At 37.9% G+C, this 20,089-nt stretch overlaps 1 protein-coding gene across 2 annotated transcripts in view; it reads left to right on the top strand.

Annotated features, from left to right (window-relative positions):
- LAMA1 (laminin subunit alpha 1) overlaps positions 1-20,089 on the top strand; it is a 161,869-nt gene that overhangs the window by 60,250 nt on the left and 81,530 nt on the right. For both annotated transcript variants that reach the window (XR_013995283.1, XM_081078720.1), the window contains exons 6-16: positions 719-808; positions 1,738-1,855; positions 2,812-2,990; positions 3,696-3,801; positions 6,016-6,176; positions 7,123-7,263; positions 8,504-8,677; positions 10,100-10,201; positions 11,195-11,406; positions 12,187-12,298; positions 14,379-14,489. Coding sequence is in view for 1 of the 2 variants with exons in the window: in XM_081078720.1 (XP_080934846.1) it covers positions 719-808; positions 1,738-1,855; positions 2,812-2,990; positions 3,696-3,801; positions 6,016-6,176; positions 7,123-7,263; positions 8,504-8,677; positions 10,100-10,201; positions 11,195-11,406; positions 12,187-12,298; positions 14,379-14,489 (1,506 nt within the window). In the remaining variant the exon portion in view is untranslated. The remainder of the gene's footprint in view (positions 1-718; positions 809-1,737; positions 1,856-2,811; positions 2,991-3,695; positions 3,802-6,015; positions 6,177-7,122; positions 7,264-8,503; positions 8,678-10,099; positions 10,202-11,194; positions 11,407-12,186; positions 12,299-14,378; positions 14,490-20,089) is intronic.

Genomic DNA, 20,089 nt, shown 5'->3' with positions numbered 1-20,089 from the left:
TCTTACTGTGCACTTTGTATGATTTTTCTTGAATTATTGAACTGGCTCGCATCTCCCACAGAATGTTGAATAGAAATGGTGAGGAAAGCATTGAAGAGGAAAGCATTTAATCTTTCACTGTTAGCTCTAGGTTTTCCATAGATGCCTTGGTTTAAGCTGAAGAATTTCTCTTTTACTTCTGATTTGCTGAGTTTTTGTTTTGTTTTGTTTTGTTTTTTTGTTTTAAATGAATGGTGTTGAATTTCATAAAATGCTTTTTATGAATCTAAGGAAATGATCATATGACTTTTCTCCTTTATTCTGTTCATGTAGTAATTTACTTTTTTTGGTTTTTGTGTGTCAAATTAACTTTGCATTCCTGATGAATCTTACTTGGTCATGAGTTATTATCCTTTTTATATAGTGCTGTATTCAATTTAGCAATATATTTTAGGGTTTTCAGTAGCATGGTTTTTGAACATGACTCCCTTTGTTTAAGATGAAGCCAAGTTGAGAAATACTTTTAAACTCTCATGTTTTCTGTTGATGAGCGAATTAAACATTACTTCTTTTAATTGGACACAAAAATTCTTTGTGCATGAAATATATTTTAAAATGCATATCTAATTATTTTTCAGAATTCCAATAACAACTGAGATATTTTTTGGAGTGCCAACATTTTCTTTTCACTGAAATAGAAGAGGTTCTAATTATTTTCTGTAACTTTCTTTTTCTTTAGTATTACTACTCAATAAAAGACATTTCTGTTGGAGGAATGTGTATTTGTTATGGCCATGCTAGTAGCTGCCCTTGGGATGAAAGTACAAAGGTGAGTTCTAGTATTTCACATTTTGCTAAAACTACAAATGGAAGTTGTATCTATGTTTGTATTGTGCTTTTTTATTTAAGGCAAATGTTGAAAGGCATAAAATCATGCTGCAAAAAAGATTTTCTGATAATTTAACTGGTTTCAGTTTTTGTTTGTTTTTTGTTAAGTCACCATAAACTTTCATTTTTTTCAAAATTTTCATTTTGCTTTGTTTGGAGTATATATCTCCATTCAAATCTTTACTGTGGGTTTTCTTTTTTTAGTAAAACACATATAACAAAATTTACTATTTTAATTATTTAAAAATGTACAATTCACTGTCCATATCATTTTGAAGCTCTCCTCTCTGTAAGGCAGTCAAGCAAAAAACATGTGCAGTTATAAATTATGTTTACATTTTTTAAAAGAAGGATTCTCTCCCTCCCATTTTCTCCCTCTTTATTTTTGTGGTACTAAAATCAAGATAAAGTTTATTTGTTTTAGCATAATATTCAGTGAATAAGGTGACATCGTCTCTTCTTATTTTAAACAATTTACACGAAGTTACTTCTTTTTTCCAATATTTGTAATAATTTAACTCTTGAATACGATTATTCTCTTATTGATGCTGAAAAATACGTAGATGAATCTCAAGAAAGTTATTAATAGGAGCTTTCAAGCCCTCATAGTCAATGTCTCTTTTTTGAAAAGTTTTTGTTAGGTAATTCCTGTTTTAGTTTGGCTTTATTCCTCCTCACTTCTGTTTGTACTAGGTCATACATGTGTATTTTTCTCTAAAAATTCAATGACAGTTTGTTTTTGTATAGCCATATATCCTCGATTGTAAAGTCTTGCTACATTTTTTTACTGTAATAGTTTCCTTTTAAAATGAAATTAAGAAAAATATGCAGGTAAGTTTTCAGATACAATTTTGTATCCCTGTTTTTTAGAAACTACAGTGTCAATGTGAACATAATACCTGTGGACAGAGTTGTAGTAGCTGTTGTCCTGGATACCACCAGCAGCCCTGGAGGCCCGGGACCATTTCTTCTGGTAACATGTGTGAAGGTAAGTCCTCTGAGAATTGGAAGAATGTAGAACTTTCCCCCCCTCTCAGTATGCTTAAGCTTGTGGTGTCTTAACAACATTTGTAATTAGTAACTGACTTGTTTTCTTAGATATTTATATTTAAATAGTTCCCGTAGGTCCAGATTACCTTAATAACATTTAAACTATTGAAACTTAAAATGTACCTTTATGGATTTGCTGTTTTATCTAAGATTCCCCTTCCCATAGATTCGTTTATTCTTTATTAATTTGGATTTTATTTTTAAATAGGCAATAATTTCACAAGATTCCAACATCTAACAATATATAAAACTATGTAGTGAAAGACATTACTTCCGTTCTATCTCGATCCTTCCCACTTTTTTTATTTCCTAGTATGTTTTTCCTGAAATTTTTGATGCAAATAAAGCATATATTAACATATTTCTTCAACTCACACTGTTTGTACACAGAACTTGACATATTTCATGTGCCATCCTATACATTGCTTTAATATGCAACCATATAGCTTGAAAAAATATTTTCCTATATTAGCAATATGAAGTGCTATTTTTAAAAATAATAGCACTGAATTCCATTGTATGGATATAATATAATTGAAACTGTTAACATAATTAACAAAATATCTTTGGATACTTTGGTTGTTACCAGTCTTTTATTAACTTAAGCAATGGTGCAATGATTAAATCTGTACATGTCTTTGATGAGTGTGCAAGCACTTCTGCAAGATATAATCCCAGAAGATAGACTGATGCATCAAATGGGAATGGACATTCATAATTCTGATAGCTTTCCCCAATTGCCCTCCATAAGATTGGCTATATCTTATTAAAATTACTTATTCTATAAGTTTAAGTAAAACTTACAGTCACAGAAACTTACTTAGGGAGGGAAGTGTTTTCCTTATACAGACAAAATATATACATATTAATTGAGATACTAAAATATTCTCCTAGAATGTAATTGTCACAATAAAGCCAAAGACTGTTACTATGACGAAAGTGTTGCAAATCAGAAGAGAAGTTTGAATACTGCTGGACAGTTCAGAGGAGGAGGGGTTTGCATAAATTGCCTGCAGAACACCGTGGGAATCAATTGTGAAACCTGTATCGATGGATATTATAGACCACACAAAGTAAGAGTATTTCTTTGCCAGAACTGAGCTTCCTTGTCTTCCCATAGTGGAAAAGAGATTTCCCCAAGTGTCAGTCTCGGTATTAGTGACTCATTTTCTTTTGTAATATTTCATTTTTATTCTTATTATGCTAGTGCTGTTCTTCAGATATCAATTTCTTAATCTACCTGTCCTGTTTTCTTGCTCAGAGAAGGAGATCTACTTTTTGTTATTCAACTTGAATTCAGGGGCTCCTTGGCTGTGCAAGCTCAGCATTTTGTAATCCTGTCTATGTGAAAAGTCAGCCAGTAACGAAAGCAGCTGTATCTGAGCACAGGAAGTACTCAGTCAACTCTCAATGGACTTGATATGTAGTTGTCACATGAATCACTATGGCGGGCTGGTCACAGGTGACCAGATGAATATATATGTGATTTTACATATGGCTGTGACAGAGAGCAGAGTGAGAGGGGGCTGGGTATCAGCGACAACAGGAAAGATGACACTTGGCTAATGATGCTAGCTGTTGTCCCCATTGAAAAGATGTTTGGAGATTTCTAGCTTGGGTTCACCTTATCTTCCTGATACCTACACCCCCTGGGTACACAATATCATTGTAACAGTCACATCTGGGATAAAGCCGATACTTTGCCATTATTGTTTATTTTATTGTTGATATTGCTGTGATTTCTAAAAAGATAATCCAGGACAACCTCTGCCTTTTAGGTGTCTCCTTATGAGGACAACCCTTGCCATCCTTGTGACTGTGACCCTTTGGGATCCTTCAGTTCTGTGTGTATTAAGGATGATCTCCATTCTGATTTACACAAAGGTAAGTACTTGATTCATTTTTGTGCTTGTAATTGATTTTTTTTCCCCGATAGAAGATTTGCACCCAGTGGAACTATTATTACTATATTGCATAGCAATTTGGTGATATGATTTTGTGTTGCTTCTTTTGTTCACCAAATATTTGTCAAGCACCTACTATGTGTCAGGCAGTTTTCTAGGACCTAGGAACATATACTTGAACAAGATGACTAAGGTCCCTGCTCACAGGCAGACACTAAACAAACGCATGCACGTGTAATATAACGCCAGGTGGGGATAAGGGCCATGGGCATGAAACAAAATCAGGAATCATGATTGGAGTGAGACAGGGTATAGATACAGCAAAGCTGGGGGGATGAAATGACATTTGAGAGGTTAATTGAGCATTTGATGAAAGAAGAAATCAGGGTCAGCTTAAAATCCTATGTGGAACACAGTAAATAGCAATCACTCTATTTAGCTCTTAGAAGACACTTAGAGGGCTTTAGCGTACATCTTATCTCAAAAGCAAGCAAATCTTCCAGTTAAGTTTGTAAATGTCAGTGTACGTTCCTTTTCAAAAACTGGCCAACGGATTTGCAAATACCTGAGTATTCTGAATAGTTTGCATCTGTTCAAAGACTTCTGTGACCCCATCAAATTGTGTCACTAGCAGTTAAAACGGATATTGACCTGCAGGGAAGCAGCTGCCAACTGTGGGGCCCACCAGCACCCTGGGGGGTAAATTATACAATTGAATTGATTCTTAAATGCCACTGTTAATGAGAGGATGATGATGATGATGATGACAATTACCTTGATTGACTATATATATACATACATATATATATATATATATATAGGCAAAAAATGTATACACATTTTAAGAAAGCAAAACTATATTAAAATTGTAATAATCAATATATACCAACAACAAAGGATGAATACAGGTCACATTTGACTTCTGCAATTACAAGAGGTGCTCAAAGTGGTTTCCATCAGCGTCCAGATACTTCTGATTACAGGAAACTACTACTTGAGCAACGTTGACTAAAGTGTCTACTTGCATACGTTTTTTGGCACCCTGGTGTGTGTGTGTGTGTGTGTGTGTGTGTGTGTGTGTGTACTTATTTATTTATTTATTTAGTTAGTTAGTTAGTTATTTTAACCTCAACCGTAGCAGAGGAAGTCATTTAACCCATTTTACAGGCAAGGAAACTGTAACGCAAAGCAGTTAAATTAAGAATGTTGGCTGAGGTTATACAACCAGGAAGTTTCAGAGCTGGCATTAAAAGCAAATATAGTGCTTATTGACCTCTACCATTTGTCTCTGTGTTTAAAAACAAAAACAAAAAATGTATTTTGTGACGTAATTCACTGCTAGATAGCGTAGTACCCTCCCTTAGCATGTGCAATGCTTTTGGCATATGCATGGTGCAGCCATCACCACAAACTATAATAATATCCTGTTACATTTTCATCACTCCGTGGAGAAAGCCCTTACCCAGCGGCAGTCATTACTATTTCCCTCCACCCCTCTTCCCAGCCCTAGGCAACTGCTAATCTACTTTCTTTATATAGATTTGCTTATTCTGAACAATTCATATAAATAGAACCATACAACGCAGTCTTTTGTGACTGGCTTCTTTCACTTAGCATAATGTTTTCAAGGTTCATCCATATTGTAGCATGAATCAGTACTTCAATCTTTTTTATTGCTGAATGATATTCCATGTATATATTATTTTATATATCCTTTCATCAGTTGATGAATATTTGGATTGTTTAGACTTTTTGGCTATTATGAATAATGCTGCTACAAACATTAAGCTCTTAATTCTCAATCCTTCCAGTTGTATACAGTGTTTTGTGGATGTATGTTGCTATTTTTCTTGGGTAAATACTTAGGAGTGAAATTGCTGGATCGTATGGGAACTGAGTGCTTAACATTTTGAAGAACTGCCAAACGTTTTTCTAAAGGTACTGCACCGTTTTACATTCTCATCAGCCTCTGTGCTTTTCATCTTTGTTTCCTTTCTTTAAAACAGGGGTTGACACGCTATTGTCCATGGACTATAACTGGCACTGCCTGTTTTTGTAAATTAAGTTTTACTGTTTATATATTTTATATGGCTGCTTTCATGCAATAATGGCAGAGCTGAATATACTAGTTGCAACAGAGACTTTGGCCAAAAAGCCTAAAATATCTAGATCATTGCCCTTCTTTTCTTCCCAGGGAAATGGCCAGGTCAATGTCCATGCAAGGAAGGTTATGCAGGAGAAAAATGTGATCATTGCCAATTTGGCTTTAAGGGTTACCCAGCTTGCGTTCGCTGTGACTGTAGTCCAGCCGGCAGTGTGAATGAGGACCCATGCTCGGAGCCGTGTCTCTGTAAGGTATGTGTGGAGGTTAAAATTGTCTCTGCGTTTCTTTTGAGGCTTCCTGAAAAAGGAATGCATTCCATTGGCTCAGATGATGAGTTCCTAAGCAAAGCAGTGAGGTTTAGGCAGAATTCTTCCCTCCCCAACAGTTTCCTGAGAAACATGACATTATGTCACAGCAAGTTAGCCATAGTGTATGTCCTTGGACTTAGATGGGCACCTGGTTCTTTTTAGGTGCCGTATGGATAGTGGTCATATATTCTACAGGTATTTCTGTGACTTCCTGAATGAAACCAAATACTACACTTCTTAGGCTGACCGTTACCTCTTCTGGGACATTCTTTTTTAGCTTTATGTTTAGAGGAGAAATGTGCAAACACTAAATTTCTAAAGACATTCATTAATGGCAGACACGTTACTTTTTATTTTTCTTACAAAGGAATTGAACAATGATAAGGCATGCCTTAATTTGGTATCAGGGATGTGTTTTATTTGGCCATCTGATACTAATAACTATATCCCCCTTAATTCTAAAGACTTCCAGTTGTATCTTATGTGCTTATTTCCATGCAAGCAGAATCTTTGTCACATGTGACATATGACTAAAGATAATCTTGAGCATTTATTAATAAGACAAACAGTTTTATAGCCCTCTTCAGATTTTAAATGCTTGAAAGTTCAGCCAAAATGAAAGATTTAAAACAATACAAAAAAAAGCATTTAAATGTAATGTTTAAGCTCTAAGATCCTTGGCCTCATTCTTGACTACAAAATCAAATGACAAGTATTTAAAAGTATCTGTTCTGGAAATATTAGCATCATGACGTTTCACATTTACTTTGAGCATCTTTTTATTTATCTGTTTCTCTGGATTACCAAACACCTTTCTTGTTAATGTCAGAAATTTTTTATTCTGTCTACCTATTGGTTTCAAAAGCTAACCTTTTACTCTAACTTGCAGGAAAATGTTGAGGGGAAAAACTGTGATCACTGCAAGCCAGGATTTTATAACTTGAAGGAAAGAAACCCCCAGGGCTGCTCTGAGTGCTTCTGCTTTGGTGTTTCCGATGTCTGTGACAGCCTTTCTTGGTCCATCGGTCAGGTGCGCGCATGTTCCTAGAGCCAGGATTTAATAAGTGCACCCCCTCAAAGGAGCTCTCTAGGAGCTGTGTCACGAAGCGATGAGGCTGCTGTTCCCTGTATTGCTGCTTCCATCCATTTGCAATGACATTGGGCATGGATGAAAGGCAGCCCACTATTAAAGTGTTGCTGAAGTTTTCTTCTAGGTCATGTGTTTGTTCCCAGATACATTTCTTTATTGAAACAATAGGATTATTGTTATTACAGTATTGTAGAATGCATTGTGCTTAAATTTCTTCTGTGGGGAAATGTATACAGTTGTGAAATCAGTTCTCACCCCACCTGCCCCATGCTGGTCTCAGGCCAGGAAGCACACCAGGACATGGGGACATGGAGACTTTTCTAGATCAAAGACGCTGGCTAGGATGGGGTGGGCAGAGGGTGATGAAGGCATTATGAGGGCAGGCGAGGGGTCCCCATTTGTTTTGGGAACTGGGATTTCTTTGGTGATGAGTTCAAGGGGGGTGCCAAATGGTGACTGAGGGAGAGAATGTGATGCCTAGAGGTTAGGAGGAGCTCAGGGCTAACCTGGGATAATCACCTCTCTGACCCGTGTCCCACCTCAGGAGACCTGTATTCAGCATGGGGGTAGGGGGAGGGTAGGGATGCTATTCCCTGACTCTCCTCCTTTCCTTCTCTCCCTACTTCCCTTACCATCAGGCTGGTGAGGAGTGGGGGCAGCCTGGGGGGAGAGAAAGGGAACTCTGATCAATACTAGAGAATAGAGGTGAGTTCCTGTGGGTGATCCCTTGTCATCTCTATGTAGGTGACAAATTGTGAGGCTAGGAGGTTATTTTTATACACTTTTTTTTTACATTTGGCTAAAAAGTAGGGGGTAACAAGAAAGGAGAAGTCAGAGTTATCAAAAGACATCTTATTCAATGCATTTATTAAGTTCTGTGCTATTTTTTAATCTAAAAAATAGATCTGTGGCCTTCACAGCTCTGCTTGCCCGTTTGCTTATACTTGATCTGGATTTGGGGGATGTGTGGCTCGTTTTCAGATTTTCCCGGTCCTTTGACAAATAGAAGGGTCGCAGATCCTGCAGTTCTCTGGCCTGCACGTGTTAGCTGCATCCCTCGCTAAGCTCTTTGGGTCTGCCTCTTCCTTGCAAAGATATTAACACCAGCCTGGGTGAAATCTACGGTAACTGGTAGTCCATATGCTATAATGCTCAAATTTTTTTTTTCTTTTTTTTTAAGGTGAAAGACATGTCCGGGTGGCTGGTCACAGACTTGATCAGTCCAAATAAGATCCCGTCTCAGCAGGACGTGCTGGGCGGACATCATCAGGTCAGCATCAACAACACAGCGGTCATGCGCAGGCTGACTTCCAAGTATTACTGGTCAGCCCCGGAGGCTTACCTCGGAAATAAGGTACTTCCCGTGACAGTGTCTTAGACAAAGGTCTCAGAGCACATCAAGAGAGAACTTACGGTGGCATGTTAGAAGTAGTCCCATTGGTCACTTCAATGTTTGACAGAAAATTAGAGAGTATTTACTGACACCTGACGTACACAGTCTTTTTTATCTTGTTTCACTTTTTATTATCATTGAAATAGGAACTTTGGTTCTTTTTGGGCCCCGTCATAGCCAGCCTGTTATATGAAGTCCCGTCCCTTCTCCTGTGACAGACTTTCTGTTTTCCTCTGGGTTCCTGGATCACTTGAGCCTTTGTGAAGTGTCAGTCACACCCTGCTTTGCTTAGTTAGCTGTGTGCTTATCTTAGTCTGGCGTAGAGAAGACACTGGGAAACGCTGAGTCCAGGGACCACTGCGCTGCCCCCTGGTTTCATTATCACGGAGACTGTTGCTCATATGAAGTTCACATTTATGAACAGATAGAATCTTTTCCATGTTCAGAAAATGCTAAATGGCGATTCTATGAAGTGGAAAGTTTGTTAATATGTGTTAACCTTTTCCTTCCCTGACTTAGTTCCATTCCTCCTAATTATGCTACTTCTCTCCAGATTCTAATTGATCTGAAAACATATTAAGTGGCATCTCTCTTAAAAACTATGGCTCCCTGCTCATCTTTACCATGTGTTTGGTTTGTTTTTAAGTAATGGTATGTTTTCGTAGTAGTATAGGTCTTGTAGCTTGAGAAATTTCTAATTTGATGATTATATTTTAATTTTATAGCTTGTTTTATATATGTTTAAGTAGTGTTTATTTTTGAAGATAATTATTTTTCGCATCAAATTATAATCCTAGAAGGTGTTTTCTATTTATAACATGATCTTGTCACCAAAGGTCAATAGTTTTTTATTTTAATCTCTTCAGATCACCTCTCCAATTTTATGGTGTAAAGATTGGATATTGAACATTACATTATTGTAACATACATGACAGAAATAAAATCTCTATTTTACATTAAAGGATATCTGATCAGGAAGAAAAACCTTTAGTTCTTTCTTTAGCTAATCAAACATGTTCCTTATCATTCTCCTACAAGCAGGGCGATGAGATCAAAATGTTGAGATTGTAGCCATGGATCACACTCTCCACCCCGTACAGTATTTAAGTGAAATAAATATCTGTTGTGTGATTAGCAGACATTTATAGTCATTTACCTTGGAGCCTCTAAGAGGGAGTGCATTTTGGTAATACTGATTACACAAAACACTCATATCATAGGCTTCTTTTCTATTGCTTTTAATGTGAACTGCCTTATATATTGTGGCCACTCAGACACCTTGCAGCCTAGTTGTTTCCAGATGGCTCCTAGTGACCACTTTCCCTTGCTGAGGGGTTATGGTCACTTCCCCCCTTGGTGTTCCCTGTCATTTAAACATTTCAGCTGACTGCATTTGGCGGATTCCTGAAGTACACGGTGTCCTATGACATTCCTGTGGAAACGGTGGACAGTGACCTCATGTCTCATGCCGATGTTATCATTAAGGTAATTGCTCTAGAGCTGAAGCGCTTAGTGTGGTGACACTTTTATGATTCGAAGTGGCTAAGCAAGGCCATAGTCACAAGTTGCTCATGTCCAGGTGGCCATTAGCAGGACTTGCCTTGTCTGGACACAGAGAAACTGAGTGTGAGAATTCTGTCTTAGGGATCATTTCCGGAATTGCCTCAGGGCAGCACTTGTCCCTCATCCCTGATCCCCACAGCCACCTGTCTTTTCATATTTTAAAGGGACGGGAGTTTTTGCTTTGACATTGGAACTACCTTTTTGGCTCTTTAAGTCCCCCTTCCCTCCTGCCACACTGCCTGCCCACATGAATGATTAGGCAGCAGTACTTGGCAATGTGGGGACAGGAGATGCGTTGTCATTTTTGCCCTGATTCTCTGTCCTTGTCTCTGTCCCTGTATCCTCCCCCCTCTCCATCTTACCCCCCATCATAAAAAGACCCAGCTCAGCCTCTCCTGGAAGGATTCCCAGAGTGGTAAGAAACCACTTCAGGTTCTTGCCTGTGGTGTCGGCACTCTTCTCTTTCTACCTTAAATGACCTGTACCTCCATCTCCAACCTGCAGCAATTGGAAACTGACATCAACACAAATTTTGCTAAAAGCAATTTTTAACAGAAAATTTGTTAACAAATTTTATGAAAAGTTAGAGGTATATTTACATCTTTTCTCTACTTTTGTTCTTCAGTTAAAGATTAGGGGTGTCAGATTGGTTGCTTTGAGGAAAATGCATGGTTTTATTTCTTTTCTGAGATACCAACAAAGAGCGCAGTTTTTAGATTTATTATTCACATCCCTCTGGGGGAACACAGTGAAACATCTCTGATAGTTCTGGACTGAGTTATAGACAGCATTACATGTTCGCCACAAGAACCTAGGTAAAAATGAAAAGCCACACTGCTGAACACAAAATTTGCTTTCATTTCTTGATCGTGAAATTGAATTACAAGTGTATTTCGTCTTGTTTTTAAATGTTAGGGAAATGGACTTACTTTAAGCACCCAGGCTGAGGGCCTGTCATTGCAACCTTATGAAGACTACTTGAATGCCGTTAGACTTGTGCCTGAGAACTTCCGGGATTTTAATAACAAAAGGGAGATAGATCGGGATCAGCTGATGACTGTCCTTGCCAATGTGACACATCTCTTGATCAGAGCCAACTATAATTCTGCAAAAATGGCTCTTTACAGGTGTGTATTGAAAGGGACGGAAAACGTATAGTGAGGGTACTTCACTCTTGTCTTTATTTATTATTATGTATTTAAGCTTAATATATTTTACTCAGTTATTTCAAGGACACAATGGAATTCACTGTCCTAAAATTACATATCAGTACGATAATATTACTGAAGATATAAGAATAGTTGTCCATGACAAATGTATCTAGTAGTAGATAGACTTGACGTCAGGATCAGAAACTTCCAGGGTTTCTGATCCTGAGAAATGCCTGACAAGTTAATAATTGTCTAGACCATGCTGCATCTACTTTTCACCCTCCTGATGTTAATGGTCTTAGATTTTACACAGTCTATTGAAGCTAACGTGTCTATTTTATTACTTCGAGAAGATCAATTTCTGGCAATGCCAGGCTAAGCATAAACGTTCAGTTCAGGTAAAGCAAAGGCAGAATTACACATTTAAGGATAATCTCTCTGTTTTGAGATAAGGTCATTACATTTCATAAATCAAGAAGGATTGATTTTTCTGAAGTGCTTCAACTCAGAATGGGTAACATCACACCTTTCTCACAGCCATCTATAGATAGCAGCATGACTTTGCTCCAAATGCTAAAGGCATTTTCAGGGAATATGTACTTTCAGAAAGCGTACTGCTGTGAAAATCTTTAGTTACTTACAAAAACCACATCACCGTTTTGTTTGAATTAAGTCTTCTTTATGTGTCCATCTTCATTGGTGTTAGATGTCATTTGTGAGTGTGGAAGCCATATAACAACCACCTTCTATTTGTAGGTTGGAGTCTGTCTCTCTGGACGTAGCTAGCCCTAATGTTATAGACCTAGCACTGGCCACTGACGTGGAACACTGTGAATGTCCCCAAGGCCATGCAGGGATCTCTTGTGAGGTAATACGCCTCCTCCTGTTTTGTTTTCTTCCTGTTTTGTTTCCTAAGGGAGAAAAGAAGCACACAATGAAGGCGATACAATGATGCACATTTGAATTTTAACTTTAGAAACCTAATGTTGCTAAACTTCAGACTTTTAGGGACTATAGGAATATTGAAAGCCACATTGTTTAAAGAAATCGGATTCCTCTTCCAGAGGCACTATTCTGAGCTCTTTCCCTATGTTACCTCATTTAATCCTGGCAACAACCATATCGGGTAAGTACTTCATATATTTTCTGGTCTGCGGATTAGGAAACTGAGGCACAGAAAGATTAAGTAACTTGACCAAGGTCACACAGCTAAGAAGTAGTCAAATCAGGATTTAAATTTCATCTCTCTGTTAACCACCACTCCATTCTGCCTCTCGTTATTGACTATGATTATAAACATTTGTCAGGGCTATGATTTCTTGGCAATCATTTTTACAAAGTGAGCATTTAACCTATAATTTGCTTTTATGAATCTTTATGAGTTATAAACTTTGCAATTAATAAAATTGGCTTAATGCTTCATGGTGTAGATATATAATTAAATATTTCTATTTTAAATATATATATATATATATATACTTTTTTCAACCAATTAATTTTTTTTAGATCTCAAACATTTATTTTTAGGCCCAACAAATGTTTGTAGGTCCTAATCCCTGAGTGTATGATGCTTAATGGATAAATGACCCTAAGGGCACCTTGTAGTGTGTAGGAATAGGAGAGCCTAGAATGGCAGCCAGGTAGAATCATGGAAGTAGAAGGCAGGAGAGCTACACCAGAAGGGGGCAGCAGTGAACAGCTGTTGCTGGAGAATAAGTCACTATGCTTTGGAGGGAAATGTGCTGATGTGTAGGGATGACTCAAGTAAGCACAAGCTTAATACATGTTTTCAAGCATTTTTGTTAAACAGAAGAACTCATTATTTAATCACACTCTTATTCAGAAGCTGACTTAAAGAATCAGGAAACTATTGGTAATGAATGGAATTTTTGGTAGCCCTCTAACCACCACACAGACCTCCAGGTGGCTACTTGCTCAACACCCATCTGTAGACAAGGCGACTGTCCCCAAGGGGAGCATGGCTGCATGGAGGTGTTAGGGGACTTTCCCAAGGTAGTGTGAATGAATGCATTTATATATTATCTACATAATGAAAATGCACTTTAAGAATTCTTACAATAATAAAAACCAAATCCACACCCCCTCCTCCCTTGCCTCCTGGGACTGTGCTGGCCTCCAAATTACTTATTCCCTGGTCTGCATTATAAACATGACTGGTGTCTGCTGCAGCCCTGGGCAGCCTGTGGACACGGGTCCCGTAGGTGTGCACACCTGTCTTTGAACCATCCCACTAGCACAATGGGTGCATTATTTAACTGCCCCGTGTTCCAGATTCCATATCTATAAAATAGAGGTAATATTTCTCAGGGTTGTCATGAGGACTGAATGAATTTCTGTGTCTGGAGTGGTTCCTGCTGCTCAGAACAGGGAGTAGCATGCTCAATGCCTACTTGCCCGCCCAGCACTTACACCTCAGACAGCATACCTACAATGTTTGCTCAGTTAAACTGCATTTAAACTGAAACAGCCCTGCATTTGAATACTTTTCATGAATTTCAAGCAAGAGAAAAAAAATAAGTATGAAAGAGAAACTCCTCTTGATTGAAACACTGGTTACACGTCCGAGTGTTACGTGATTTCTAAGAATATTACAGTGGAATACCACTAAGGTGTATGCTGACTCATTAAGTTTTTGTGTACACGTCTCTACCTTTAAAAAAAACATGGAGCTAGATTATGGTGATGGTCGTACAACTCAGTAAGTTTACTAAAATGTCATTGACTTGTACTCTTAAAATGGCTGCATTTTGTGGCATGTAAATGATATCTTGATAAAGATGTTTGGGGAAAAAAGAAAAAAAAGAAATAAGTTTCTTCTTTCATGGAAAACTGAGCAGTTTATGTTTCTAATGTATTGGGTAGAAGATGATTTGTGTCATGTACAAAGTTGCCTTCAGCAGCATGGGTTGTCCATTCTTCTTTTGCAGTCCTGCCTCTCTGGCTATTACCGTGTGGATGGAATACTATTTGGAGGAATTTGTCAGCCCTGTGAATGCCACAGCCATGCAGCTGAGTGTAGCATTCACGGCGATTGCTTTGTGAGTCTTACCGGAACCTTGAAGTCCCCTCCTACCCACCCCAAAGCCATCTGCTTGTGTAGAAGTGATTTAAAAAAAGAATGATTCCTCCACAGGAGAATGTCCCTGCCCTTGTAGACCCCAAAGGAAATTTGCAGACTTAAGTTCATGTTATAAAATGTTTCATTCTTCCCCCTCCCCCTTTTTTTGGGAAAAAAAAAAGTTACTTTGGTGACAGTGGAAAAAGGATATATAACTTCACTGTAGGTTTTTTATTAGAACAATAAAAAGTAATTATTTTCTTTGCAAGATTATAAAGCCATGTAAAGGTATAAAATGTCCACTGATTAAATTAAAAGGGTCAGATCTTTTAAATGCAAATGCAAGGGTTTTTTAAAACATTATATTACATAGTACATCATAAGAGGGATGATAAAACTAATAATCACACTCGTTTGTACAATGTAGAATGCTTTATAGTTGTTAGCTCTGATCGATGCTTTGAACAAGTAGTTCTTTCATGTAATATGAACTAAAACAGAGCTTAACAAATATGTAATTAATCTTGAGAATGAACTTTGGGGCATATACAGGGCAAGACTTGTTTTTTAACTTCAATCAGGAATTCTGTTAGGCTCTTATGCCTGGAAGCCAGGCCACACTCCCGAGTTTTAATGGATTCACTCCTCATAGATGGAGTGAATGCATATGTTAATCAGCTGAACTCTATTCATTGTACAGGGATATGTTCGCACTCTTTCCAAAAGAGTTTGACTGAGTCACTAGGGAAAATTAATTATCAGAACCATGGAGAAGATCTTGGCGTAGTGCCATGAATGGCTTTTTTCTCTCTAGAGCCTAATTTTTCTTTATTCTATAAGGAAAGCTTTCATTTTGTTCTTGGTTCATTTCTTCATTCTGTAAGTGAAGTGTCTATACGAATTGCGTGAAATGGTGGTTTGCACACAGAGTCAATCCCTCTGGGATCACTTCCCTCAGGCACACAGCTTCCCACAGCTTGATGACGTTGTTCCTTTTTTAAAACATCTCTCACATGTGAGTGAAGTCATATGGTTCTCGACTTTTTCTTGTCTGACTTACTTTGTTTAGCATGATAATCTCAAGATCCATCCATGTTGTCTGAAATGGCAGTATTTCATCTTTTTTATGGCTGAGTAATAGTCCATCATATATGTATAGCAGTTTCTTTATCTAATCATCTATCAAAAGACAGTTTTGTTGTTTCCATGCCTTGGCGATTATGAATAATGCTGCAATGAACATAAGGGTAAAAACTGAAAACAACAAACAAACAAGACAAACAAACAAAAACTCATAGATACAGACAACTGTTTAGTAGTTACCAAAGGGTAAGCAGGGAGGGAGGGTGGTAGAAGAGGGTTAAGGGGGTCAAATATATGATGATGGAAGGAGAACTGAATTTGGGTGGTGAACACACAATGCAATATATAGATGACGTATTATAGAATTGTACACTTGAAATGTATATAATTTTAGTATCCAAGGTCACCCCAATAAATTTAATAAAAATTAGAAAAAAATCGTCTTTCCCTTTGCCACTGAGGTTTGCAAGGCCAGCCATTGGAGGCCTTTTTCAACATTTGGGGATCGTCAGTAGGTTGTGGCTGTGCCAGCTCTGGGTCTAGTTACAGGTAGGCTGAAAGAGTATTGGCACATGCTTCTATCAATATGTATTTACAGAAATATATTCATGTATTTTTGTAAAGTAGAAATGCTAACTAGAAACTGTTCTTAAAGCTGTCATAACAATAATGATAACAGTTTCATAGTTAAACATTTTTTTGGAAAGCATTCTAGATTTACAATGGGTTACCAAAATAGAGTTCCTTCCGTCACCTTCACCCGGCTTCCCCTAACACACCTATATATAGGTTATACAAGACCTATATATGGTCTTGTATAACCATAGTCATTATCAGAACGAAGAAATTAACACTGGCACAATCTGATCAACTAAACTACAGACCACTCCGATTTCATCCCCTTTTTCCATTCGTGTCCCTTGTCCTTTAAAATCCCACATTGCATTTCATGGCCTTTCCTTCTTTGATCTGACAGTTTCTCATCTTTCCTTGTCTTTCATGACTGTGGCACCTTTGAAGCATGCTGACATTCTGTGGGGCTGGTCTTTTAGCTGGGCCTGGTCTGTTTTCTCATGATTAGGTTGAGGTGATGCATTTTTGGCAGGTAGGTGTGGAGGTGACATGCCCTGTCAGTGCCTCCTGTCAGGGATATATGTCACTGTCTTCTTCCTCGGGATGTTAGCCTGAGCCGCTTGGATTAAGTGGTGTCTGCCAGGTAGTTCCACTGTAAAGTTGCTTTTTCTTTTTAAAATGATCAATGTTCAAAGGAGCAAGGATAATAAAAAATTAGATCGGGATTTAGGGAATATCCAAAGTTGGTACCTTCATTTATCTGTTTAATTTTGCTTTTATCTATTATTTTTAAAAAAACACACCTCAGTGTTCCTTTTGTATAACTGTTTATAGCCCTTGGCCTTGTATGTAGCTATCTAGCTCAAACTGTTGCTCCTTATTTACAGTTTATTAAAGAGAAGTTTGCAGTTGTTCTTAGTGCCCGTATTCTTTTCTTTAAGACTATTTTTTTTTAAAGAGGAGTTTTAGGTTTATAGCAAAATAAAGAGGAAGATACAGAGATTTCCTATATGGCTCTTACCCACCCTCCACAGGCACATTCTCCCCCATTACAGTGTCCCCCACTAGAGTGGTACATTTGTTACAACCCATGAACCTACACTTATGCACCAAAAGTCCTTAGCCCCTCTTCTTTTCTCTGTACTTTTTCTGCTCTTATCCCAAGGAGAAGCCAGTTTCTTTGCCTTGCAGAGAGTGGGGCATAAAAAGCAGTTGGGCACGTCTTGGGCCTTCATGTTTTTTCTTTCAAATGGAGATCTTTTTCCTCTGCAAGGAGATGAGCCTTCCCATCCTTCACATACCATATCTACCAACAGGGACAGTCACTTAGTGACTGTCACACCTGAGAAAACCTTGAAACAAAGCCTCAGCAGGTTCTTCAATAGAACTACATAATAGTTTTCCCAAAGAGAAAGAAGACCCCATTTGGCCCTTTGAGCAAAGAAAACATATCATAGACATTTTCTAATTATACATAATCAAATATATTTTAATGAAACGAGTTATTCTGTGTAATACTTGCAGTGCAACCATGTGGCTTTTACTAAGGCCAGTTGCATTTTTAATTAATTTGGATAAATTATCAAAACCAAGATCATATGGGGGATGGGGAGAAAAAGACGTGCTACCAAAATGTATTCTGAGAACGAGCCATATGGACGTCTTCCAGGAGCATTTTTAGAAACCTGGAATCTCAGGTCCCTGTAGACCTCCTGAGTCAGAATCAATATTAACCCAGGTGACCTGTATATACACATTCAAGTTTAGAAGCTGTGGTCTACAATACCCTAAATAAAACTTGTGAAACCTTGGTACAAAAGGATGTAACACAAGCATTTATAGTCCCAAATTAAATTTAGTATATGGGAAATATTTTATCAACCTCGGGAATTATAGAAAAGTATGTAGTTTAGAAACTGGACATAATATTTTAATTGTTGGATGAAAAATGTGGCCTGTAAATGTATGTAAAATGGGTAGCTCTACGAGAAAGGGTATAAAGGGAAATGACAGACCAGGTGGAGACCGGGAGAGAGGAAATGAGAGGAGAGGACCCACAGGTGGGACTGGGCAGGTGAATGCAGGCAGGGGTGGGTAGAGGTCATAGGAGACAGCTCTGGGAGACATCATGACAGGGGACGTGGGGACTGAGTCACAGGGAAAGCAGAACCTGGGAGACAATGTGCAAAACAGGTGCCCTTCTCCCTTGAGCCATGAAGCTGCCAGGTGCTCAGCGTTGCTCTCTGCTCGGCCCGTGTGGTCCTCTCCTTTCTCCTGCACATCTCGTGTACACCTAGCTCAGGGTGGTTTTACTTTCCAGAGATGTTTTACAGGATAATGAGTCGTTCATATTTATTCACGTATTTACCATTTTCTGTATTCTTCACTCAGTATAAATCCAAGATTTCATCTGGACCATGTTTCTGCCCCCTGAAGAACTATTTTCAGCATTTCTCCATTGCAAGTCTGATGATTGACAAATTATCTCATCTTTTGTTTATCTGAAAAAGACTTTCTTTTGCCTTCACTGTTGAAATGTATTTTTGCAGAGTTTTTTTCAGTACTTAAAAATTGTTCTTTTTGCTTATGGCTTGCAGTATTTCAAATGAAACATCAGTCGTAATTCTTATCTACATAATTCTTTGCCTGATTTGTAGATTTTTCTCCTGGTTATGGATCCCCCCTTTTTTTTTTTTTTTTTGCTTCTCATATCTAGTACTTATTGTCCCCTATTAAAAACAAAACAAAACAAAAAATAACACTGTATTTGAAAATAATTTTACATTTATACAAAGGTTGGAGGTAGAAGAATGGTGCTTAGAACACCCACCATTTACCTAGGTTCACCTACTGTTAACCTATTCCCCATTTGCTTTATTATTCTATCTAATCATAATTCAATCATAATATTTTTCTAAACTACTTGAGAATAAATTGCGTACATCCTGTCCATTTATCCCTAAATACTTCACTGTGCATGTCCTGAGAATAAAGATATTCTCTTATGTAACCATAATACAGTTACTAACAGCAGTAAATTTAACATCGGTATTCTACTTTTCCTAATTTACCATCTATTTTTCAGTTTTGTCAATTGACTCAATTATGTCTTTTATAACATTCCTCCTCCCCCCACCATTAGAGGCCGCCTTCTAAGATTGGGTATTGCATTTTATTGTCACGTCTCTTTAGTCTTTAATTCAAAATATTTCCACAGCACATCTTTGCCTTTTATGACATTGGCATTTTGAAGAAGACAATCATTTTTTAAAAAATAGAATTTCTCTCATTTGGGGTTCTTCTCTTGTTTTCCCATGAATAGATTCAGGTTATACTTTGCAGGCCCGAATACGTCCTTAGTGTGTCCTCCTGAGCACATGGCATGTGCAGTTCCACAATGCCCACCACCTCTCGCTGGTGGTGGCAATTCTGATTTTGCAGGCCAGGTGTTGGTCAATTTCTTCACTATGTATTTGCTGTTCTTTCATTTTGTAAAGTGAGGGAGACACTTTAGAACCATGCAAGTATCCTATTCCTCATCAGATTTCCCCCTTAGATGTTGTAGTCGTTGGTTATTCTTGCCCAAACCATACTTATTATGATGTTTGCAAAAGAATGGTTATCCAACTCTAGCCCTTCCCCCACTCTTATGGGTTGGCACACAGCATTCCACTATAAGCAAGAACCCTCCCTTCTCCCCATATATTTATTGAATTACCTACGTGTTTTCTGTTGGGACCCATGGATTCCAAATTTTCCCAGATTTGGCCAGTGGGAGCACATCCAGTAGTTTTTGATTGCATGATAAATATTGTTTGATGAATATTGTTGCATTTGAGTTTCCAGATTTTGTTGCTGTCTTTTGAAGAACTTAAAAGTTTATTTTGGCAGACAATTAGGTTATTGCAAGTCAGCGTGATTGTT

The sequence above is a fragment of the Rhinolophus hipposideros genome (assembly GCF_964194185.1).
Source record: "Rhinolophus hipposideros genome assembly, chromosome: 17".
NCBI lineage: Eukaryota > Metazoa > Chordata > Mammalia > Chiroptera > Rhinolophidae > Rhinolophus > Rhinolophus hipposideros.
This window is presented reverse-complemented; position numbering and strand designations above follow the sequence as displayed.